This window comes from Oncorhynchus gorbuscha, linkage group LG06 (genome assembly GCF_021184085.1).
Source record: "Oncorhynchus gorbuscha isolate QuinsamMale2020 ecotype Even-year linkage group LG06, OgorEven_v1.0, whole genome shotgun sequence".
NCBI lineage: Eukaryota > Metazoa > Chordata > Actinopteri > Salmoniformes > Salmonidae > Oncorhynchus > Oncorhynchus gorbuscha.
Window position 1 is genome coordinate 81,172,702 of NC_060178.1, and position 25,078 is coordinate 81,197,779.

The 25,078-nt window shown below is 40.6% G+C and overlaps 2 protein-coding genes across 4 annotated transcripts in view; one reads left to right on the forward strand and one right to left on the reverse strand.

Annotated features, from left to right (window-relative positions):
* Positions 1 to 12,108, reverse strand: part of prim2 (DNA primase subunit 2) — a 111,862-nt gene extending 99,754 nt beyond the window's left edge. The window contains exons 1-7 of the mRNA XM_046354237.1: positions 11,973 to 12,108; positions 11,512 to 11,663; positions 10,493 to 10,605; positions 4,785 to 4,888; positions 4,492 to 4,612; positions 1,804 to 1,899; positions 1,527 to 1,664 (exon numbers count right to left, since the gene is read on the reverse strand). Coding sequence (XP_046210193.1) covers positions 1,527 to 1,664; positions 1,804 to 1,899; positions 4,492 to 4,612; positions 4,785 to 4,888; positions 10,493 to 10,605; positions 11,512 to 11,659 — 720 coding nt within the window. The 5' untranslated portion in view covers positions 11,660 to 11,663; positions 11,973 to 12,108. The remainder of the gene's footprint in view (positions 1 to 1,526; positions 1,665 to 1,803; positions 1,900 to 4,491; positions 4,613 to 4,784; positions 4,889 to 10,492; positions 10,606 to 11,511; positions 11,664 to 11,972) is intronic.
* Positions 12,109 to 12,964: 856 nt separating this feature from the next.
* On the forward strand, positions 12,965 to 21,158 carry LOC124038398 (ras-related protein Rab-23-like). 3 transcript variants are annotated; one of them, XM_046354238.1, is made up of 7 exons: positions 12,965 to 13,634; positions 15,927 to 16,169; positions 16,933 to 17,018; positions 18,884 to 19,040; positions 19,194 to 19,276; positions 19,389 to 19,481; positions 20,132 to 21,158. In XM_046354238.1, exons 2-7 carry the CDS (start codon positions 16,015 to 16,017, stop codon positions 20,263 to 20,265), a joined length of 708 nt encoding a protein of 235 aa, XP_046210194.1. In that variant the 5' UTR covers positions 12,965 to 13,634; positions 15,927 to 16,014; the 3' UTR covers positions 20,266 to 21,158. The 3 variants fall into 3 exon arrangements, with proteins under 3 accessions (XP_046210194.1, XP_046210195.1, XP_046210196.1); XM_046354239.1 differs by lacking the exon at positions 12,965 to 13,634 and adding an exon at positions 13,749 to 15,580; XM_046354240.1 differs by lacking the exon at positions 12,965 to 13,634 and adding an exon at positions 15,684 to 15,705.
* The last annotated feature ends 3,920 nt before the right edge of the window (positions 21,159 to 25,078 follow it).

Genomic DNA, 25,078 nt, shown 5'->3' on the forward strand with positions numbered 1-25,078 from the left:
GCCAAACAGTTCTATTTTTGTTTTATCAGACCAGAGGACATTTCTCCAAAAAGTACAATCTTTGTCCCCATGTGCAGTTGCAAACCGGTCTGGCTTTTTATGGCGGTTTTGGAGCAGTGGCTTCTTCCTTGCTGAGCGGCCTTTCAGGTTATGTCGATATAGGACTCGTTTTACTGTGGATATAGATACTTTTGTACCTGTTTCCTCCAGCATCTTCACAAGGTCCTTTGCTGTTGTTCTGGGATTGATTTGCACTTTTCGCACCAAAGTACTTCCATCTCTAGGAGACAGAACGTGTCTCCTTCCTGAGCAGTATGACGGCTGCATGGTCCCATGGTGTTTATACTTGTGTACTACTGTTTGTACAGATGAACGTGGTACCTTCAGGCGTTTGGAAATTGCTCCCAAGGATGAACCAGACATGTGGAGGTCTACAATTTTTTTTCTGAGGTATTGGCTGATTTGTTTATTTTCCCATGTTGTCAAGCAAAGAGGCACAGAGTTTGAAGGTAGGCCTTGAAATGCATCCACAGGTACACCTCCAATTGACTCAAATGATGTCAATTAGCCAAGCAGAAGCTTCTAAAGCCATGACATAATTTTCTAGAATTTTCTAAGCCGTTTCAGGGCACAGTCAACTAAGGGTATGTAAACTTCTGACCCAATGGAATTGTGATAGAGTGAATTATGTGAAATATGTGAAATAATCTGTCTGTAAACAATTGTTGGAAAAATGACTTCTCATGCACAAAGTAGATGTCCTAACCGACTTGCCAAAACTATAGTTTGTTAACAAGAAATTTGTGGAGTGTTTGAAAAATGGGTTTTAATGACTCTAATGACTCTAAGTGTATGTACATTCAACTGTCTGCATTTCATTCATAATGATGTACTATACTGCTGCTTACATTTACTGTACCAAATATTTTATTCAGATTGCCATCTTATACTATTCAGAGAAAGGATTGACATTTCAAATGTGCTTCATAGCACAGGGCTAGATATCCACTTAGACATTTCAGATCTATTTTCCCCTGTGAGCTCGGGTGATAATGGTATTTTTGAGCACTACAAACGCACCGTTTAATTATACTGCGTTATTCCTATGGATTTTGGCATCATTGGTGGAGCCCTCCTCCACCTGCTGAGAAGGATTAGCCTGCAGTAACTACAAGCCTTGCCAAATGTATCATTAACCATTGGAGGAAAATTCTATTTAAATGGTGATCAATTTGCAATAAATTAATAAATGATTGATTAAGTGTTTTAAACAGATCCCTCCCTCCATTCTCCAGGGATGTAAGACTTCAAATGATGGACAGAGTAATCCCAAGAATAATATGGAGTTACTAGTAATACATCCATAAAGTCCTATATGAAAAGCTTGTCAGGCTGTGAATCTGTAAACAATAAATGACATTTAAACCCATGTCATATTCTTCAAATGACATCAAAGTTAAATGCCATGTAGTAACTGGCACAGTTGCATTTAAAAATAAATGTTTATGCCAAATAATGGGCCTTACCGCAAGTGCTTTGGACAGTCTTGTACGGAAGTCGTTGAGAACGATGGTGACAATGTCCTGGTGAGGGATGTAGACATAGCCCCCATTCAGGTAGACCTTCCTGGTTCTCACCAGATCCAACGCATCTTGGAAGGGGACCTTGAAATAAAACAGAAAAGGGGGGGTATATGGACATTCAACATAATATTCATTATCTTAACACAAGGGTGCACTTGTGTTCTCGAATATAACCATGTGAGGACTTCACTTTGCAGAAAATGGAAAATTGTTAACTCACTTTGTAAAAGTCTTGGCCGTCAACCGTGGATCCACTGAGAGCAAAGCTTGAGGTGACGAGTTTGTCCATCAGGTTTTTCTTCTCATCAGTACTAATCTAGAGATTAGGAAAAGGCTTTCAGTGACAGAAACAAGCATATTGACACTTGATAGTATAGCTATCTAGCAGTGTAGTGTTGTTGCATTCTCTTCTCCGGAGTGAGATGAAGACTGCTGTACACTGGCCCATCAATCATGTCCTCTTAGGCCTAAACAAACAAAAGACAATGTGTCCTCGGGCTGTTGATGACCTATCTGACTGCTATGGGTTTCAATCAATAGTGTAAGCAGCAAACACGTGGTAAGGCGAGGGAATGAGAGCTGGGTTGTATTCTTTAGTTCATAATAGTCCCTCCCTGTTTCAGTCTGGCATAAATGCCATCGTGGGATATCTTACACTGAAGACCCAGAATGCATCAGAGGCTTTATCACCACAACATATCAAGCTTTAACAATAGCTACGTTTCATAATTGGCGACAGATTTAAATGCAAATATTGTAAAATCTGCATAACAATATGTACATTTTCCAACCACAGAGGTGTTTCCATCAAATGTACTTGTCGTGGATAAAAGGGTTTGCATGATGACGTATTGCACATAAAAATAACTTTTAGCCTCCCGGGTGGCACAGTGGTTAAGGGCGCTGTACTGCAGCGCCAGCTGTGCCACCAGAGACTCTGGGTTCGCGCCCAGGCTCTGTCGTAACCGGCCGCGACCAGGAGGTCCGTGGGGCGACGCACAATTGGCCTAGCGTCGTCCGGGTTAGGGAGGGCTTGGCCGGTAGGGAAATCCTTGTCTCATCGCGCACCAGCGACTACTATGGCGGGCCGAGCGCAGTGGTTAAGGGCGCTGTACCAAGGTTGCCAGGTGCACGGTGTTTCCTCCGACACATTGGTGCGGCTGGCTTCCGGGTTGGATGGCGCTGTGTTAAGAAGCAGTGCGGCTTGGTTGGGTTGTGTATCGGAGGACGCATGACTCTCAACCTTCGTCTCTCCCAAGCCCGTACAGGAGTTGTAGCGATGAGACAAGATAGTAGCTACTAAAAACAATTGGATACCACGAAATTGGGGAGAAATAGGGGTCAAATTAAAATATATATTTTTTTAAATAAAAAATTACTTTTGTGGTTGAATTCCCATATACCGGCCATTAGTGACATTTTTTTTCATCTGACATGTACTTTACTTGCATAAAAAGGTTGGCTGGAAACCTGGTAACTGTAAATACAGCCAACCATAAGGGCAGACGGAGTTAGAACCTTGTCGCCCATCTCCAAGACATTATCAAAGAAAGGCTTCCCCATGTAGAACCTGCGGCCATAACAAACGCTTTACCACCTGTCACTCAAATAATTATGTGAGTGAAACGAGGAGCGTGCCTAATTTGACTGGATCGTGATTCCCAAAGACTGGAGGGTGGCCTTCTCGCCCGCTCCAATAGCGCTCACGTCACAAGCCCAGGGCATAACCCCCCCCAGCATGTACTTGTAGTCTACTTGTGTGCTGCTATAGCCCCTTGCTTTAGCTACTGTCATGGAGGTCTCTATATATTTTCAGAAACTGATAAAAACACACAGGTGCTAAATCAAGGTGACTTACAAAGATCAAGAGAGGGTGCGGTGATGTAGCGAAAAGACATGTATCCCAAAAGCGTGATGTGTACTTAGTCCATGCACATGCTAACAAAAAGGAACAAGGTGGGTAGATGACTAATTGTCATTGTAGCAAAGTATTTATAAGCGAAAAATCTGATCTTTTAAAACATTTTGTTCATTTTTGTTCCATTATTGTTGATTTTGTCCCAATGGGTCTGGCATATTCCCACTTTCAAGGAGCTTTACGTTTTGATTGGGTTATTTTACCAAAAAACCTTTAGGCCTACCTATAGAAAAATTAAAGAATAACTCTGCCCAGCCTGGCAAGAGTGGCCCAGTGGCTAAATTGTGATTTTAATGAATGAAGCAAATTTGGAGCAGCAATTTTTTTCCTGTGAGTGGAGAGGTAGGACAGGACATTGAGCACCTCTCCATGAGTGATGAGCGGGATTTCCAACTGCTCACGTGCTCTCATCCAGGGACTGTTTGGGAATATGTTGTACCTATCCCCTTCTGGGCATGTATGTGATGAACAACTTTTGCTTGCCTTTCTCACCTCCCTCGTTGCCATATTGCAATAGTATAAACAATGCTGGTCATGTCAAATTAAATGAAAAGGAGCATGTTCTATACAGTACTGTAAAAGTGTACTATTTACTTCCTTGAGTTCAACTGATTTATCACAACAAATCTTATGGAACACACCTTGAAGTAAAACCAGATTCAACTTCAAATAGCCCGATTGCAAAAACAACCCTCCACACAGTGGACATTTTCTGACAAGTATACTACTGTGAGCTGACAGCGCCATCTACTGACAGGTCTGAAATATTACCAGAAATATGTCCAAACAGTCTCAAGACCAGATTTACTGATACTTTATTTTTTCATGCACATCAAAATGTTGCACCAGTGCCTACACCAATGGAGGACAGGGATAAACCAATTGCTTGGTTATGCCAATTCCCGTCATTATATTGATGCCAGAGCCGTTTTGCTCACATTTGAGAGTAAAATGTGCATTTCCCTCCACAACAACAACATAAAGACTCACCGTATGATAGTGAAGATTATTGTATTGCAGAAATTCTTGTGTGTTTTTAGAAGGCAGGTCATTGAAGCGATAACGGAAGAGGTCAATCTCTTGCTGGATAAACCACCGTCTGAGATCTTCTCTGCAAGATTAAAAAAAGTAATCTTATGTTTGTTCAATTTATAAAGTAAGAGAATCACTTGGTATGCTGCGTCCCAAATAATTAGGTAGAATACACCCTCCTCTAGGTACAAGTCTATTTGGAGAAAGGGACATTACAGGTTTATTGAAAAGGCTGTGAAGACTTCACTTACGTTTGGCAGTATGCAAGACGGAGAATGAAGTGGGAGATATGGTCCTTTCTTCGCTTCTCATATTCACTGGGCCCAGTTTGAGGTTTCCGGTCATCCTTAGTGGACTTAAAAGGAAAGCATACCAGAACATCAACAGAACGCATTCTCTATTTCAATATCATTATCACGGTCTTGATCACCACCAGCAATTCAGTGTTTTCCATTTGACCTTTATTTAACTAGGCAAGTCAATTAAGAACAAATTCTTATTTTCAATGAAGGCCTAGGAACAGTGGGTTAAATGCCTTGTTCAGGGGCAGAACGACAGATTTGACCTTGTCAGCTCAGGGATTCGATCTTGCAACCTTTCGGTTACTAGTCCAACGCTCTAACCACGAGGCTGTTGGTCGACCAAGATGTTTTTTTTAGTCAAGCAGTAGCAAATATACAGTGCCATCCGAAAGTACTCAGACCATTACATTTACATTTACATTTAAGTCATTTAGCAGACGCTCTTATCCAGAGCGACTTACAAATTGGTGCATTCACCTTATGACATCCAGTGGAACAGTCACTTTACAATAGTGCATCTAAAACTTAAGGGGGGGGGTGAGAGGGATTACTTATCCTATCCTTTTCCCACATTTCGTTACAGCTTTATTCTAGAATATATATATTTTTTTTTATCCTCCGCAGTGCACACACACAACCCCATAATGACAAAGCGAAAACAGGTTTAGACATTTTTGCAAATAAAAACAGAAATACCTTATTTACATAACTATTCAGACCCTTTGCCGAACAGCTCGGGTGCAGCCGGTTTCCATTGAGCATCCTTGAGATGTTGCTACATTTTGATTGGAGTCCACCTGTGGTCAATTCAATTGATTGGACAGGATTTGGAAAGGCACACACACGTCTATATAAAGCCCCACAGTTGATGGTGCATGTCAGAGTAAAAACCAAGCCATGAGGTCGAAGGAATTGTCCGTAGAGCACTGAGACAGGATTGTGTCGAGGTAAAGATCTGGGAATGGTACCAAATAAAATATTCTGCAGCGTTGATGGTCCCTAAGAACAGAGTGGCCTCCATCATTCATAAATGGAAGAAGTTTGAGTCAACAAGACTCTTCCTAGAGCTGGGCCGCCCGGGCAAACTGAGCGATCGGGGGAGAAGGGCCTTGGTCAGGGAGGTGACCAAGAACCCAATGGTCACTGACAGAGCTCTAGAGTTCCTCTGTGGAGATGAGCGAACCTTCCAGAAGGACAACCATCTCTGCAGTACTCCACCAATCAGGCCTTCATAGTAGAGTGGCCAGACGGAAGCCACTACTCAAAAACGCACATGACAGCCCTCTTGGGAGTTTTCTAAAAGGCACCTAAAGACCATGAGATACAAGATGCTCTGGTCTGAAGAAAGAGATTGAACTCTTTGGCCTGAATGCCAAGCATCACATCTGGAGAAAAGCTGGCACCATCACTACGGTAAAGCATGGTGATCATGCTGTGAGGATGTGTTTCAGTGGCAGGGACTAGGAGACTAGTCAGGATCTAGGAAAAGATGAATGGAGTAAAGTACAGAGATCTTTGTTGAAATCCTGCTCCAGAGCACTCAGGAACTCAGACTGGGGCAAAGGTTTTACATTCCAAAAGGACAATGACCCTAAACACACAGCCAAGAAAACGCAGGAGTGGCTTCGGGACAAGTCTCTGAATATTCTTGAGTGGCCCAGCCAGAGCCCGGACTTGAACCCGATCTAACATCTCTGGAGAGACCTGAAAATAGCTGTGCAGCGATGCTCCCCATCCAACCTGACAGAGCTTGAGAGGAAGGATCTGCAGAGAAGAAATGGGAAAACGCTTGTAGAGTCATACTGAGTAAAGGGTCTGAATACTTACAGTTGAAGTCGGAAGTTTACACACCTTTGCCAAATACATTTAAACTCAGTTTCACAATTCCTGACATTTAATCCTTGTAAAAATTCCCTGCCTTAGATCAGTTAGGATCACCACTATTTTAAGAATGTGAAATTCCAGAATAATAGTAGAGTGTTTTATTTAAGCTTTCCCAGCGGGTCAGAAGTTCACATACTCAATTAGTATTTGGTAGCATTACCTTTAAAATTAGTTTAACTTGGGTCAAACCGAGCCTTCATCAAGCTTCCCACAAAGAATTGGGTGAATTTTGACCCATTCTGACAGAGCTGGTATAACTATGTCAGGTTTGTAGGCCTCCTTGCTCGTACACACTTTCAGTTCTGCCCACACTTTTTATGGGATTGAGGTTAGGGCTTTGTGATGGCCACTCCAATACCTCGACTTTGTTGTCTTTAAACCATTTTGCCACAACTTTGGAAGTATGCTTGGGGTCATTGTCCATTTGGAAGACCCATTTGCAACCAAGCTTTAACTTCCAGACTGATGTCTTAATGTTGCTTCAATATATCCACATGATGCCATCTATTTTGTGAACTGCACCAGTCCCTCCTGCAGCAAAGCACCCCCACAGCATGATGCTGCCACCCCCCTGTGTCACGGTTGGGATTGTGTTCTTTGGCTTGCAAGCCTCCCCCTTTTCCTCCAAACATAACAATGGACATTTGTCCAAAAAGTACGATCTTTGTCCCCACGTGCAGTTGCAAACCGTAGTCTGGCTTTTTTATGGCGGTTTTGGAGCAGTGGCTTCTTCCTTGCTGAGCAGCTTTTCAGGTTGTCAATATAGGACTTGTTTTACTGTGGATATAGATACCTTTGTACCGGTTTCCTCCAGCATCTTCACAAGGTCCTTTGCTGCTGTTCTGGGATTGATTTACACTTTTTGCACCAAAGTACGTTTATCTCTAGGAGACAGAACGCGTCTCAGTATGACGGCTGCATGGTCCCATGGTGTTTATACTTGCTTACTATTGTTTGTACAGATGAATGTAGTACCTTCAGGCATTTGGAAATTTCACCCAAGGATGAACCAGACTTGTGACGGTCTACAATTGCTTTTCTGAGGTCTTGGCTGATTTCTTTTGATTTTCCCATGATGTGAAGCAAAGAGGCACTGAGTTAGGGTAGGCCTTGAAATATATCCACAGGCACACCTCCAATTGACTCAAATGATGTCAATTAGCCTAGCAGAAGCTTCTAAAGCCATGACATAATTTTCTGGAATTTTACAAGCTGTTTAAAGGCAGTCATCTTAGTGTATGTAAACTTCTGACACACTGGAATTATGATCGTGAATAAGTGGAATAGTCGCTCTGTAAACAATTGTTGGAAAAATGACTTGTGTCATGTCAAACAAGAATTTTGTGGAGCATTTGAAAAACACTTAGGTTGTAGTCATTAAAACCTGTTTGTAAACCTCTGACTACAACTATGTAAATGTCATGTTTATTTTTAATAAATTAGCAAACATTACTAAACCTGTTTTTTTGCTTTGTCATTTTGGGGTATTCTGTGTAGATTGAGGGGGAAAAACAATTTAATACGTTACAGCCTCAAATGTAACAATGTGGAAAAAGTCAAGGGGTCTGAATACTTTTCAAAAGCACTGTGCATATCTATAGCGTGCGCTCTCCCGCCAATATGTGCACACTCATTGTGTAAATGATTTGCGTTTGATTGTTAATGTATTCAATTCCCAATTACATATCAATAGTAGATTTACTGTTATTTCCTAATCTAATCAGACATGCTTGTTTGGTTACAGTAAATTCTTAATGCATTCGATATACAGTACCAGTCAAAAGTTTGGACACCTCATTCAAGAGTTTCTTTATTTTTACATTGTAGAATAAACTATTTCATAAGATATTTAAAATATTTTAGTATCCAGTAAAATACTTTGATTTGTTTAACAAGTTTTCAGTTTAGTATATGATTCCATGTGTTATTTCAGTTTGCTGTCGTCACTATTCTACAATGTAGAAAATAGTTTATAAAAAATAACCCTTGAATGAGTAGGTGTGTCAATCTTTTGACTGGGATTGTATATTATTCCAGTCTTTTACCGTTCTCATTGTCAGAGTGGGCACGTTGTTTGCAGAGCGCAGTGTTACACTTGTGAAAAAACAAATGTTGGTGTATTTCATTCCATTTGAGTTGTCAATGTCTTTTGTTTGGAGCGCTCCAGTCAAGTAGTTGGGTAAGGACACGCACCCGATTACGCATAAAAGTAGGGCTGTAGGCTACCTGGCCTGTGTGCAATGAAGGCATATAAATGTGCCCATTTGAAGATCTAATAGCATTTCTGATTGGGTTGAAGCACCACCACTAATGAGCTGTGGAGCTTCTCAAAGTAATGTTTTCTTCACCGCAAACAGCAAGCAAACCAAGTCTGTTTCTACATCCATTAAGAATGACAATTCCTCAATGTATTTGAAAAATCTTTCCAGACTCTCCCTTTCACACACTCAGCATGAAAGGGAAAAATGTCATGCTCTAATCCTGTGGAAACATCATAAAATAGGCCTACCTGATTTATTTTTATCCCTTTCCAAATAGCCTACAGATGTCTGTCCCAAGCTCACTGGTGTCAGAAACTGAGGGCCCAGAATATTTTATACAATGTTGCAAGGAGCTTCAGGCTGGACCCAAGTTAATAGTTGATACAATGTTTAAATTGCGTTGCAGACAGGCCATGCGTAGCCAATGTAGTGTAGCCAATGTGATTTATAGGATATTTATTTTTATCAGGATGTTTTCTACCTGCAATATTTTTATTTGTTGGCTTGATGGGCTATTTTTACAATGGCAATAGAAATAGAAGTTGTTTCATTTAGATGACAATGATTGAGATTTGACAACATTATTATAAAATCTGATTTAACTGTTGCATGAAAATGTGCATTTGAAAACCATAACTGGCACGCAGATCAATAGAAATAGCCTCCAGTATTTATGCTGCAGTAGTTTGTGTCGGGGGGTTAGGGTCAGTTTGTTATATCTGGAGTACTTCTCCTGTCCTATTCGGTGTCCTGTGTGAATCTATGTGTGCGTTCTCTAATTCTCTCCTCTCTTTCTTTCTCTCTCTCGGAGGACCTGAGCCCTAGGACCATGCCCCAGGACTACCTGACATGATGACTCCTTGCTGTCCCCAGTCCACCTGACCGTGCTGCTGCTCCAGTTTCAACTGTTCTGCTTTATTATTATTTGACCATGCTGGTCATTTATGAACATTTGAACATCTTGGCCATGTTCTGTTATAATCTCCACCCGGCACAGCCAGAAGAGGACTGGCCACCCCATATAGCCTGGTTCCTCTAGGTTTCTTCCTAGGTTTTGGCCTTTTCTAGGGAGTTTTTCCTAGCCACCATGCTGCTACACCTGCATTGCTTGCTGTTTGGGGTTTTAGGCTGGGTTTCTGTACAGCACTTTGCGATATCAGCTGATGTACGAAGGGCTATATAAATAAATTTGATTTGATTTAAGATAAATTCGCATTCCACATGAGAAAGTTTGCCGACTCCTCATGTAGCCTATTACCGGCAAATTCAGGAGAGTAACGGCAGAATCTGCGAAAGCCCGTAGGAGCGGGAGGAAGATGGTTGGGAAAGGTTATCTTGATCTCTGGCTCCCTCTTGAGTCATTTGTGCATTGTTTTTATCAGACAAGCTTAATTCATACAGTATATACAGTATATACAAATGGACAAAAGAACTGATTACTTTTGGCCGACCACAATTAGTGTATCTTCTTTAAATAGCTACGCACTGTGGAATTCATAATTTTGTACTCACAGCCTCTATTTTGTAGGGGAAGTTCAAGTTTGAGAACTCTGCATCCAGTTTCTTGGTATATAGTTCAGATGTTTTCACATAGCTCACGCCAAGGTTTTCAACTGTCTTCAACACTGGAATGACAAAACAAGATCAAAACACCATGCAACTTTAGTTTTGTATATAAAAAAGGGGAGTCAGACAAATGTATCCAGTTAGTGGTAACACTACTTGACACCCAGCGTCATAACACGGTCATAACAGCTGACAACCTGTCGTGACACTGTACATTATTATTTTATGGCTTGTAATGACACCTACAAAAACCATTTATTCAAATGCATTTTTCCCTGCCAAGAAGTTCACTTTCGTTTGAAAGTTTCATAAGTATTTTGTTGTAAAAAAAATTATACAGTCAAGTTTTCCCCCCCAATCATATTTTAAATAACTTGCAGAAAATACACTGACACTCATGAAGCATTATGACAATCCTGTATCACTTTCCTTCGACAAAATTTTAAAAACTTGGACACTGTCAAGCAGCATGATAATCATAGAAGCAAGATCACGTACATGCCCATATGTCAGTCAGTCAAAAAGAGGGTGTCTTGTCCTGCTCCTAAAATCTTCTCCTGCATTCATCCCACTCATCAGCAACCGAGCATTTGGGTAGGTGCATGCATGTCTAACATTTTGTGCGCAATTACAATGATAACATTTTCTGAAATTGACCATATTAAGTTACATAAAACATAGACCATGGTGTAATGTAATGTTTTGCCTTGTTTTGGGGTTGACACTTATGTAGGTAACCAGATATAAAATTATGCAATGTCCCAACAGGTCCAAATATGTGTCATGACAGTGTTATCAGCATATTATGGCAGGTTATGATAAGTTATGTCAGCTGTTACGAGATATTATGTTCATGGTCCTGTCATACCGTGTTGTGACGCTGGGTGTCAAGTAAAGTGTTACCAGTTAGTTCATAACAATACATGTGTAAACCAGAACTTACTTAAGGTAGCTAAACAACTTACGTTTCAGCCTGTCCACAGCGAAGGTCTCGAACTCGGAGAGAGAAATGTTTTCGATGGGAGGCTGACCATAGAACTGAAGACAATGTCCATACAGCTGCTCAGTCTGAGAGTTGCCAATCAACTTCTTTCTTCTGCTGTAGAACTGCATGGTTCTTGAAGATGAAGCAAGGCATCTAATTAGGCATCTGTTAACGCATCTATATTATGAGTTAACAAAATTATCTTCTTGGCTAGTACTGTACTCTCTTTGGTTGTACGGATTATCTAGTTATAGTCAAAGAGAACATCTCTGACAGTTGTGCAAGAGAACTAACTAACACACACTGCCTTCATAATAACATTATTATGGCAAGCCAACGTTAGCTAACTACTGTGCTACTGGTAACTACGGAAAAGTTTGGGGTTTATATTTCACCAGGTACAATAGATAGCTAAACCGTTCTACAATTCCAACAACTTACCGGTATCTCGCTTCACTTAATTTACCAAGCGAGCTAGCTTTGCTTCTGTCTATTTGTATTGATTCCCGCCAATTACCACACAGTGTTCTAATCTCCGCGCGAGAAAATGACGTAAATGCGTGTCTGTCATTTCCGGTTTTCGCCACACTGACAAAGATATTTATAATTAACCCAAGATAGTTCATCTTTCTCAATTACAGTGGGCAGAACAAGCAAGGGCGTGGGGCAAAGCCAATCACGAGCTAGCGAGATTCTATTGGCGCGTAGTAGCATACGTTTCCATATATCCGTTAGGTAACGCCTCCTCTGTGAAGCGGGCATGTGCACAAACTTAATTCGACCTTGCACACTTTATAAACAACGCAATTTTTTGTTTTACTTTGGCAAAGCTTCAACTCTATAAAACATAATGCACTGTGTTCATAACAGATTGTAGTTTTGGGAACAGAACAATTTATTGAAATATATGTTTCATACTCTCCCACAACCCGCGACTGGACTTTCTTTCACTACCATATTTGGTGGTGAAAAAAACGTTCTAAACCGATGCTTCATCTTACTTTTTTTCTGCTTCAGCTTTACGCCGACCCAGTCTCTCATGACATTTTTCCACCTCTAACCACCTATCTAGGATCAGAACACCCTTCCCGGAAACTCGGAGGTGGATAGAAAAATATAACTAGGGAAACTGACCATTGATCAGTGTTTGGGGGGGAGTAGTCACACAATCTGTGAAGTAATTTGAGTAATCACGACACAACCTGTCCACAAACAGACTCGAAATCAGCTAGGATGTGTATTTTACACCTTTTGCATTTTAGAAACTGACCCAGGGACAGAAGAGAGTTGGAGTTAACTGTGGATCTTCTTTCTATTGCTCCCGGAAACCAAAAGCGTTTATAGCAACCGGACTGCAGTTGTGGGTTGTCACTAGTAACCCAGCCACAAAGTAAAAAATGGCTATATCGTAAAAATGCATGGAAACTCAAAAAGCCTTTTGGTCTTAATTTAAGGTTAGGGATGTGCATAAGGTGAGCAGTGTGGTTAGGGTTAGGTTTAACATCTGATTTTATGAATATCAATTTTAGAAATAGGCGGGGTTTATCCATAATAATGACTTTGTGGCTGTGGTAACTTGCCGTTTGTGGGAGAGCCGAGCAAACAGCTAGCAAGACAGCTAAAATGTCTTGATTACAAATAGTCGCTTTGTGAAATAGAATTAGATGATTTGTTACAGAGATCAAACGCGTTGATATTTAGCTCCTCTTGTTGTGTCAACATCGTGATAGTTTTCGCTAGGTATTGTTGAATGACTTGTGACATTGTCTAACGTTAAAGTGCTAGCAAGCCCAGCTAGATGCTATAGTACTCCGGGGAGACGTGTTAGCTAATATTAACTGAACGTGGAGGCCGGACAATCCATCGTTCTTTAGTTTAGATAGCTAGCTAAATTAGCGTTTCAAATTATTACAAATATTTGCTTGATACTATGGTACAGTTTTCATTATAACTTATATTTATTTTGGTCCAGGAAAAAAACGTTATTTATTATCTTTCATTGCGCAGCAATTCTATTTTAGTCCTGTTGCAGCCACTGAGGTATAATAAGGACGTTTTGTATCTGGAAGACAAGAGTCGCACAGTCATGTAACTGTAATGCAGGTAAGATAAACAATGTTATGAGTTTATCACTCGAAATGATACAATTGTTGTTTCAGATATTCTTTGTTTCCATGTTCTTCATAAGGGAGAATGTGTATCAATCTTTGGACAGCCTCCGAACAAATAACACGAATACTAGCTAGCTATTAACGTTAAATGTAAAATTATGAGTTTGCATGAATCTGACATCTATATTTATTTAGTGGATTTAAAAAATACAACTTTTTCTAACACTGTTCAGCAAGTCCTAAACCTCTGCAATATGCCCCATCCTTTCTCGGCTTACTGTATGCAGAATTGCCGGGTGATGTCTTGCTACAGTTTGTTACGCCAGACATGTGATAACTATGTTTCCTTTACTGGGCGTTACAGGTACAAACATGTATTTCTTATATTTCTCAGTTTTTTTGTAGAACCACCTGCATCTGGACACGGACATTTATAAGATACAAATCTATGGCAGCGTTTGGTATAATCTAACCTGTAACGCCCAGTAATGGATTCATAGTTATCACATGATATCTGGCGTACGAACTGTAGCTAGATGTTGTCTAGTGGTGTAAATGCGTTACTAGTGCCATTCTGAAGTGAACCTCTTCAGCACCTGCTGTTCAAGTTCAGAAATTTGTCAATTAACTGTCTTCCAATTTAAAGTGGGCCATTGTAACCTTCTTAATAATGGAGTGTTTACACAAGTACTGTGGATGAATGCCTGGTTACCAGTTTGTTCCTTCAAAAGTTACTAGCCTGACAATCTAACTATGCAGTCTACAGGTAGGCCTAGACATACCAACACGGTCCTCTAAGACCAATGTTTTATTTTATGCAAAATCTATCCAATCAGAGCGTATGTGAAGAGTCCATGTAAGGGAATATGTTTTTGTACAGTGAAACATCCAGTTCTTCCAAGGTTTGCTGCATCTGCTGAATTTGAGCAGAATTCCTTTAAGTGCATGTCACTAAAACAGAGTTTGCGAAATCTGAGCGAATGGTAAATTAAGCTGACGTGTCTTTGCATGCAGCTAAGTTACAGCCAGCACTGTATTCAGTTACCTTTGATGAGATGTTGCGGGAGAGGCTCTACTTTGTAACTCAATCTGTGGTCATGCCAGTCGCTTAGTAGCCACATCTACCTAGAATATTCCACGTTTGTATAAATTGTACTTGTTTTCAGTTTAGGTTACACAAGGACGTGGCTTGATTAATAGGTGTCAAGGTAGTGGTTTCATTGTGGTTGAGACGCCAGCCTGTTCACGGTGGGTTTTGTGTTTCGGCTCATCCATTTTATGAATAGGACAAGCTGAGGATAACAAACAGCTCTGAGTGTTTAAACTCGGGAAAAAGGCCCACCTTGGCTTTGTGTGCCGTGGAACCCTAGACAGATCAGCAACACATTCCTTGCATAGTCTGTTGAGGTTAAGTCAAACCAGAGCTTTTCACATTGTGAACAAAATGTTTTGTTTGGATTTAAGGTCCCTGATAGCGATAGGCCCATAGCACTAGCCTCTGGTATTATTTTGCTACAAAGTTGATTCTTTGTTTAGGCCAACATGTTGTGATATTATTGATCACATTACCAGGCAAGGGGTTTGGGCTGCCGTGGGGATGTTTGCCTGCTCATATCCAGGAGATATGGGATTTAGCTAAGTTGTCAGTTCCCATAAGATAGCATATTATGGGATTTAGCTAAATTGTCAGTTCCCATAAGACAGCATAGCCTAGTCATCTGGAGCATCGTGACCTCAACACTTGAATCCCAGGCAGCCAGGTCCAGGCAGCCAGGTCCAGGCAGCCAGCCAGCTACCTAATGGAAAAGTGTGTGGGAGCAGAAAGATCGAGGCAGTGACTGAGCTAAGTGAAGCTGACTGTACCATGTAAGGATGAGGAATCCATCAGCTGACGTTACCTCAGAGGGCTGCAGCCTGGAAATGTATGCACTCGTTACTGTAAGTAACTCTGGATAAGAGCGTTTGCTAAAAGACTAAAATGGCTCATATTTCCACTCCGCTGTAAAACAGCAGACCGGAGGGCAACAAGTGATGGTTTTATGGGAAGACTGAGGAGTAGTGAGGTAGAAAGTGTTCTCCTCAGCTAAACAAAGTATATCATATTGCTGAACAAACAGAAGGATGTTTTTATGTGGGCTAGGCTCGTCAGTCAGCGAGACTATAACTTGGATGTTAGAGCTGCAGAACGACGCAGGTTTTGTGCAGAGAAAATAACAATGGTAAGACCTTAAGTCAGGTTTATCAATATGTAAAACATATGGTTGTCTCATTGTGTCTCTATCAGGAGGTGTCTAACTGATCCAGTGCCAGCCCCTCTGAAGTAACACCAGACTGCCTTGAAGTGTTAAGAAAACCCAGCCCAAGACATAGTCATGTTGGAGGAGGACATGGAAGTGGCCATCAAGGTGGTGGTGGTGGGCAATGGTGCGGTGGGGAAGTCCAGCATGATCCAGCGCTACTGCAAGGGCATCTTCACCAAGGACTACAAGAAGACCATCGGTGTGGACTTCCTGGAGAGGCAGATACTGTAAGGAGATGTTCTATTGGCAGTGTGTCTTACAAATAAACTGAGTAAACAAAACATTGAGAACACCTGCTCTTTCCATGACATAGATTGAACAGGTGAATCAAAGTGAAAGCTATGATCCCTTATTGTTGTCACATGTTAAATCTACTCCAATCAGTGTAGATGAAGGGGAGGACAGGTTAAATAAGGATTTTTATTTTATAAGAGATCCCTGGCATCCATGTCTAAAGAACTGTTTTAGGTAACTGTGTTTTGGCTCAAGAAAGACTTTTTTTAAAGGTTTTGGCCTAACGCAAAAAAAAGGTGCTTCCCAAAATTACTCATTATCCTTATCATTCCAGTAAGTCTATTTTCCTTATTTCTATGCTTAACAGATGTGAAGCAAACCCATAACTCAAATGTAGAGTGTCAAGCGGTATTTCATTCAGCTGTTTATGAATAAGGCAGGATAATGGCTTTGGTCACAGATAATGGACATGCAGTGCCCAGATGTATGAGACGGCATAGTTATTCTCAGGAAATGCCAGAGAGAACTCTAACTGCATTGAATAATAGAGGCAAAATAGACAGATGAGGGTGCGCTCACTGAAAGCTTAAATTGTGTTTATACGGCAATAAAGGTGTGGAGGACATTTGACTGTCAGTACACTATCCCTCCTCTAGCGCATAACTGTTGTATGAGTAGTATCAGGTATGACAGTCAACTAGAAATATATACACATAATACAAAGTATTTAAAATCCCTTTTCTGTTCCTTTTCCAGAGTGAATGATGAAGATGTGAGATTGATGTTGTGGGACACAGCAGGGCAGGAAGAGTTTGATGCCATCACCAAGGCCTACTACCGCGGTAAGACTCCTCACTCACAGGGAAGGACATCATACTCCTTCACTGGGTCTGTCAGACAGATCATTTTTCAGTATGGTTTTAGCTATTGAACTGCACCATTATGTCCAGATTTTATTTCTGGGGGGAAAAGAACACAACAAATACAAACTGGGATGTATGGAAATTGAACAATAGAAATAATACATTAAGTTTTTCAAAAATAATGAATAAAATTCCAAATAACTTCACAGATCTTCATTGTAAAGGGTTTAAACACTGTTTCCCATGCTTGTTCATTGAACCATAAACAATTAATGAACATACACCTGTGAAACGGTCGTTAAGACACTAACAGCTGTCCAGGTGGTAGGCAAAGGTGCCAAGATGGTAGGCAATTAAGGTCACAGTTATGAAAACTTAGGACACTAAAGAGGCCTTTCTACTGACACTGAAAAACACCAAAAGAAAGAGGCCCAGGGTCCCTGCTTATCTGCGTGGCAGTGGCAGACCACGTGTAACAAAACCTGCACAGGATCAGTACGTCCGAACATCACACCTGTGTGACAGGTACAAGTTGGCAACAACAACTGCCGAGTTACACCAGGAATGCACAATCCCTCCATCGGTGCGCAGACTGTCCGCAATAGGCTGAAAAGGGCTGGACTGAGGGCTTGTAGGTTCTCACCAGACATCACTGGCAACAACGTCTCCTATGGGCACAAACTCGCTGTCGCTGGACCAGACAGGACTGGCAAAAAAGTGCTCCTCACCGACAAGCCCTTTGTCTCACCAGGGGTGATGGTCGGATTTGCGTTTATCGTCGAAGAAATGAGCATTACACAGAGGCCTGTACTCTGGAGCGGGATCGATTTGGAGGTGGAGGGTCCGACATGGTCTGGGGCAGTGTGTCACAGCGTCATAGGTCTGAGCTTGTTGTTGCAGGCAATCTCAACGCTGTGCGTTACAGGGAAGACATCCTCCTCCCTCGTATGGTACCCTTCCTGTAGGCTCATCCAGATGTGACCCTCCAGCAAGACAATGCTACCAGCCATACTGCTCGTTCTGTGCGTGATTTCCTATAAGACAGGAATGTCAGTGTTCTGCCATGGTCAGCGAAGAGCCCGGATCTCAATCCCATTGAGCACGTCTGGGACCTGTTGGATCGGAGGGTGAGGGCTAGGGCCATTCCCTCGGAAATGTCTGGGAACTTGCAGGTGCTTTGGTGAAAGAGTGGGGTAACATCTCACAGCAAGAACTGGCAAATCTGGTGCAGTCCATGAGGAGGAGATGCATTGCAGTACTTAATGCAGCTGGTGGCCACACCAGATACTGACTGTTGCTTTTGATTTTGACCCCCTCTTTGTTCAGGGACACATTATTACATTTCTGTTAGTCACGTCTGGAACTTGTTCAGTTTGTCTCAGTTGGTGAATCTTATGTTCATACAAATATTTACACTTAAGTTTGCTGAAAATAAAGGCAGTTGACAGTGAGAGGACATTTCTTTTTTTGTTGAGTTTATATATACAAGTTATTTACATTTGCATTACATTTAAGTCATTTAGCAGACGCTCTTATCCAGAGCGACTTACAAATTGGTGCATTCACCTTATGACATCCAGTGGAACAGTCACTTTACAATAGTGCATCTAAATCCTAAAGGGGGGGGGGGGGGGAGGGAATACTTATCCTATCCTAGGTATTCCTTAAAGAGGTGGGGTTTCAGGTGTCTCCGGAAGGTGGTGATTGACTCCGCTGTCCTGGCGTCGTGAGGGAGTTTGTTCCACCATTGGGGGGGCCAGAGCAGATTTGATTTGATTTGAAAGCGTGCGTGCGCGCTGAAGATCCAGCATTGTGGTGACAGCTGGTCTTTGTATGTGTTCCAGGTGCCCAGGCGTGTGTTCTGGTCTTCTCCACCACTGACAGGGAGTCGTTCGAGGCGGTCGGCAGCTGGTGGGAGAAGGTGGAGCTAGAGGTGGGAGACATCCCCACTGTCCTAGTGCAGAACAAGATTGACCTTCTGGATGACACGATGATCAAAAAGTAAGACTTCCTGTGACTAATTTCCCTTCTTGGACTTGGCTTGTTGTATACGATGCATGGCTTGTAGAACATAAATCTTAATGAGATATTCTGATATTTCAAGTATAGCAGAATTGATGAGTAATCGTTGCTCTTTTTCTCCTGCTACTATAGTGAGGAGGCAGAAGGTCTGGCCAAGAAGCTCAAGTTGAGGTTTTATAGAACCTCTGTAAAGGAGGACCTCAATGTCAATGAAGGTGAGATACAGAAATTGTGTTCAACTAACCAGTTAAAATAACTGTTAGGAAGGATGCAATGGGAATCACCCAAGTTTTTTTAACATTTTATTTTTCTACCATTTCTTTTCAGTTTTCAAATACCTAGCAGATAAGTATCTGCAACGACTCAAGCGGCAAACAGCAGAGGAGCCCGAGGCAGTGCATACAGCAGGCAATAAAATTGGTAAGCATCCTGATAACCATGTCAGTTAGTCCAGACCTCTGGGATTGATTTGTACAAGGCCACAGAGGAAATTTGTGTCGTACTGCTAGTTCTGCAATGATAGTTAGTGTTTTGGCTCTTTTTTTCCCACCAACAACATTAAAACCTTACACTCGTGGAAATTGTACATGGACATGCCCACATTGAAATGGTTCTTACCAAGAAAATAATAAAATGAAGACACATTTATGCATAACTTTTGCATTTTATATTTACTGTACATTTCTCATTTGTCCATGACATTCAGTAACGTGACGACAACTTTTATGCAAAATGTAGGATTCATACAACAGGACAAAAAAAGTAAGATGTCTGTCTCCGGGCTCTATTTTAATAAAATGTACCTAATAGCACTTTGACATCGGATGATGTAAAAAGGGCTTTATCAATACATTTGATTGGTATGCACCAAATGGAGTAAAAAGTGCTTTCAGGTGAGCTTACCGTGGCAAATTTTATTCACAATATGGTGAACATGGGCTTATAGTGTTCAGAACAACTCAAAGTAAACTTTGATACTGTAAATTGCACGTGTTTTGTTGTAACTTTTGTGTGTCAGAAATTTGTCTTTAAAGTTGTATCACTTAATTTACAAATTTCTACCCTAACAGGCGTTTTCAACACCACAAGTAGTAACCTATCTAGTCAGAACTCCAGCAATGGCCGTGAAATCATCAGCTTGCGGCCCCACAAACAGAGGACCAAGAAGAGCAAAAACCTCTTCAGTAGCTGCAGCCTTCTTTAGAATCAATCCATTCCCTTCAATACTGTAAGTTTTGACTGCCATATGTGAGGGAAAGAGTCTTGATTGATGAATGGTTGTGTATTATAGGGGTAGATTCTTTCACAGACCAAAGTCTGCATAGAACACTGTATGTTATATCAATTTGAGCTCAACCTAGATCTAATCTGCACCTGCACATTGTGCCTATCATGACGTTGAGCATCTTTACAGATCCAGTCTAGCCTTTGATTCGCATGGATAGATGGGAGATTTAAAGCACCAGTATGGTAAAAGTAACAACAGTCCTCCTGATGGCTGCAATGGATACCAAAACCTATGTTGTAGCATGAATGGAATTCTTGAAGCTTATCGTTTGGGAAATTGAGGTTGGGCGTTGCAGGGTTTTCCCCACTTACACCCTTCAACATGTTGTAGGGAAGGGTTACATTCTAGTTCACTACCACGGCATCTTTGTATGTTCATATGTGATTTTTACAGATTACCATTTGTGCATTTGACTGTTCATCTGTGCAATATGTTTATTGTAGGAGATATACTGATTATTTTGTACCATATTTTGTTTAAAATATTAATGGAATATGGTTCAATCTATGCTGTATATTGTGGATAAAGACTTGGACATAATTGTTCATTGTTTTCTGAAAGGTATTTTTATATGAATTTTAAGTGTTTAACAAATGTTTGCAGACAATGACTTACCTAAAACGTAACATAGTGCCAAATAGTTTCTTAACTTCCTTTTATTGTTGAAAGAAATGTACATATTTTAAGGTGAAAGGTAGGAGTGATTGGTAGTTGTATGAGAATACTAAATTACAACAAAGACCAATAGAATGTGCTCTTATATTACCAAATAAAATTTGAGATTCGCACAATAAACTCTACTTGAGTCACAAAATTATAAAATGTACTGATCTTATAGAATGGATGAGCCAGTGAAGAGTGTTTTGTTACACAGACAATACCAATCAATATATAGGATATTAGAAATCACAATTGTTTACATATTGCAGCATTTAAATCCTATACAGTTGAAGTTGATGTTTACATACACTTAGGTTGGAGTCATTAATCTGTTTTTCAACCACTCTGCAGATGTCTTGTTAACAAACTATAGTTTTGGCAAGTTGGTTAGGACATCTACTTTGTGCATGACACAAATACATTTTCCAACAATTGTTTACAGACAGATTATTTCACTTATTATTCACTGTATCACAATTCCAGTGGGTCAGAAGTTTACATGCACTGAGTTGGTTGTCTTTAAACAGCTTGGAAAATTCCAGAAAATGTCATGGCTTTAGAAGTCTCTGATGGGCTAATTGACATAATTTGAGTCAATTGGAGGTGTACCTGTGTATGTATTTCAAAGCCTACCTTCAAACTCAGTGCATCTTTGCTTGACATCATGGGAAACTCAAAAGAAATCAGCCAAGACCTCAGAAAATAAATTGTAGACCTCCACAAGTCTGGTTCATCCCTGGGGGCAATTTACAAATGCCTGAAGGTACCACGTTCATCTGTATAAACAATGGTACTCAAGTATAAACACCATGGGACCACGCAGCCTTCATACTGCTCAGGAAGGAGATGCGTTCCGTCTCCTAGAGATGAATGTACTTTGGTGTGAAAGGTGCAAATCAGTCCCAGAACAGCAGCAAAGGACCTTGTGAAGATGCTGGAGGAAATGGGTACCGAAATCTCTATATCCACAGAAAAACAAGTCCTATATCTGCATAACCTGAAAGGCCGCTCAGCAAGGAAGAAGCCACTACTCCAAAACCGCCATAAAAAACAAAGACAGACTACGGTTTGCAACTGCACATGGGGATAAATATGGTACTTTTGGAGAAATGTCCTCTGGTCTGATGAAACAAAAATAGAACTGTTTGGCCATAATGACCATTGTTATGTTTGGAGGAAAAAGGTGGATGCTTGCAAGCCAAAGAACCATCCCAACCGTGAAGCATGGGGGTGGCACCATCATGTTGTGGGGGTGCTTTGCTGCAGGAGGGACTGGTGCAATTCACGAAATAGATGACATCATGAGAATGGAAAATTATGTGGATATATTGAAGAAACATCTCAAGACATCAGTCAGGAAGTTAAAGTTTGGTTGCATATGTGTCTTCCAAATGGACAATGACCCCAAGCATACTTCCAAAGCTGTGGCAATATGGCTTAAGGACAACAAAGTCTAGGTATTGCAGTGGTCATCACAAAGCCCTGACCTCAATCCTATGGAAAAGTTGTGGGCAGAACTGAAAAAGCATGTGCAAACCTGACTCAGGTCTGTCAGGAGGAATGGGACAGAATTCACCCAAGTTCTGGTGGGAAGCTTGTGTAAGGCTACTCAAAACATTTGACCCAAGTTAAACAATTCAAAGGCAATGAAACCAAATACTAATTGAGTGTATGTAAACTTCTGACCCACTGGGAATGTGATGAAAGAAATAAAAGCTTAAATAAATCAGGTGCGGCAGCGTAGCCTAGTGGTTAGAGCGTTGGCCTAGTAACCGAGAAGGTTGCAAGTTCAACTCCCCGAGCTGACAAGGTACACATCTGTCATTCAAGGCAGTTAACCCACTGTTCCTAGGCTGTCATTGAAAATAAGAATGTGTTCTTAACTGACTTGCCTCGTTAAAATAAAAAGGTTAAATGTATCTAGTATTATTCTGACATTTCACATTCTTAAAATAAAGTGGTGATCCTAACTGACTAAGACAGGGAATTGTTACTAGGATTAAGTGTCAGGAATTGTGAAAAACTGAGTTTTTAAATTTATTTTTAAGGTGTGTGTAAGCTTCCTACTTCAACTGTGTGTGCTTTATTTGTTTCTACTGTGGTACAATTGTAACATCTTTAATGTGCTCATATTTGTGAGTCTATGTATATTTGTTACATTTTTACTGAACAAACATATAAACGCAACATGCAATAATTTCAATTATTCTACTGAGTTAAGAGTTCATATAAGGAAATCATTCATTTGAAATAGTCATTAGGCCCTAGTCTATGGATTTCACATGAATGAGCAGGGGCGTGGGCCTGGGAGGGCAGGCCCAGCCAATCAGAATGTGTTTTTCCCCTCAAAAGGGATTTATTACAGACAGAAATACTCCTCAGTTTTATCAGCTGTCCGTGTGGCAGGTCTCAGACGATCCCGCAGGTGAAGAGCCGGATGTGGAGTTCCTGGGCTGGCGTGGTTACACGTGGTCTGCAGTTGTGAGGCCGGTTGGACGTATTGCTAAATTCTCTAAAATTATGTTGGAGGTGGCTTATGGTAGATAAATTAACATTCAATTCTCTGGTAACAGTTCTGGTGGACATTCCTGCAGTCAGCATATCAATTGCACGCACCTTCAACACTTAAGACCTCTGTGGCGTTGTTTAACAACTGCACATTTTAGTGGCCTTTTATTGTACCCAGCACAGGATGCATCTGTGTAATGATCATGCTTTTTAATAAGCTTCTCGATGTTCCACACCAGTCAGGTGGATGGATTGTCTTGGCAACGGAGAAATGTTCACTAACAGTGATGTAAACACATTTGAAAGAAGTAAGCTTGTTGTGCACATTAACCATTTCTGGGATGTTTTATTTCAGCATATGAAGCATGGGACCAACAGTTTTGACATGTTGCATTTTATATTTTTGTTCAGTATATATTTGTTAGTTTCGGGAGAAATGAACACTACATTATTGTTTTAAAGAAATATCAAATTTCATGTGTGATTGAAAAAGAGATCTCATAATTAATGGTCTCTTGATAGAATGTGAACAGAACTACAGGATAGCTTTGTAATGGCTTCATTTTCTCACCTAGTTATCATGCTTGGACTGTGTTTTCTTTCCACTGACCGCTATGATGGCTTTTCTGAGGCAAGACTAGTAATTCCTGCTCTAATTTCACTGTAGGACAGAAAGGAAAGTCTCATTCTTTATACTGTGTTCGTCATTATAACTTCTAGTTACCCATTAATACTATTCACAAATCAAAATGGCACCATGGTTATAAGTACATTCTACTGTATATAGTCTGTGTTTTGGTATCAGTAAATGTTGTATGAAAATTTGCATGCTTGCCTTGTTTTCTTTCAAGTGAATGAATATGGAACCACAGTTTAATGCCACAAAGCCTTGTCCATGTATGTTTACATCCTCATTCATTGTGTATCTTTAAACATATATTTAACTAGTTTGATTTAAGGACTCCTGCTTAGTAAATATTGTCAATCACACACCATCCCTTAACAGTTGCTATTTGTAAAAATGTTCCATTTTGTTCAAATGGACTAAAGGCACTTTAACAATGAGATGTTTTAATGATGTTTGTCTCCTGAAAATACACAATGTTTATATTGACCATTTAATGAATTAATAATTAAATCCGTTACCATTCTTATAATATGGTCAAGTGCTCTTTCACTCAGGTGTTGTGAGAATCACTGTAATCCATTTTGGTGTTATTACATTTTGCAGATTGCTTACTGATTTATTACATACTGCTTCCATGAACTTTGTTTGTTTCTAAATAACCTAGCCTGAGTGCCAGACTGTTCCTGCTCTCTTTCCAACTCCTTATGGAATTGCCATGCCAAACATTGTTTGTCAGCTTAAAGTAGGCAAGAGCACAATATACCTGGGACCAGGCTAAAGACTTAACTAAATGTTACATTTTGTCAAAATTGTGTGACAAAGTAGTAGTTACAGAGTATATCTCACCTAGTTTGTTCATTTCTATTACTTTGATTTAACAGTGTCTCAAGGTGTGCCACACATGCAGTACTTGCACCTGCAGCTTTGTTGAAA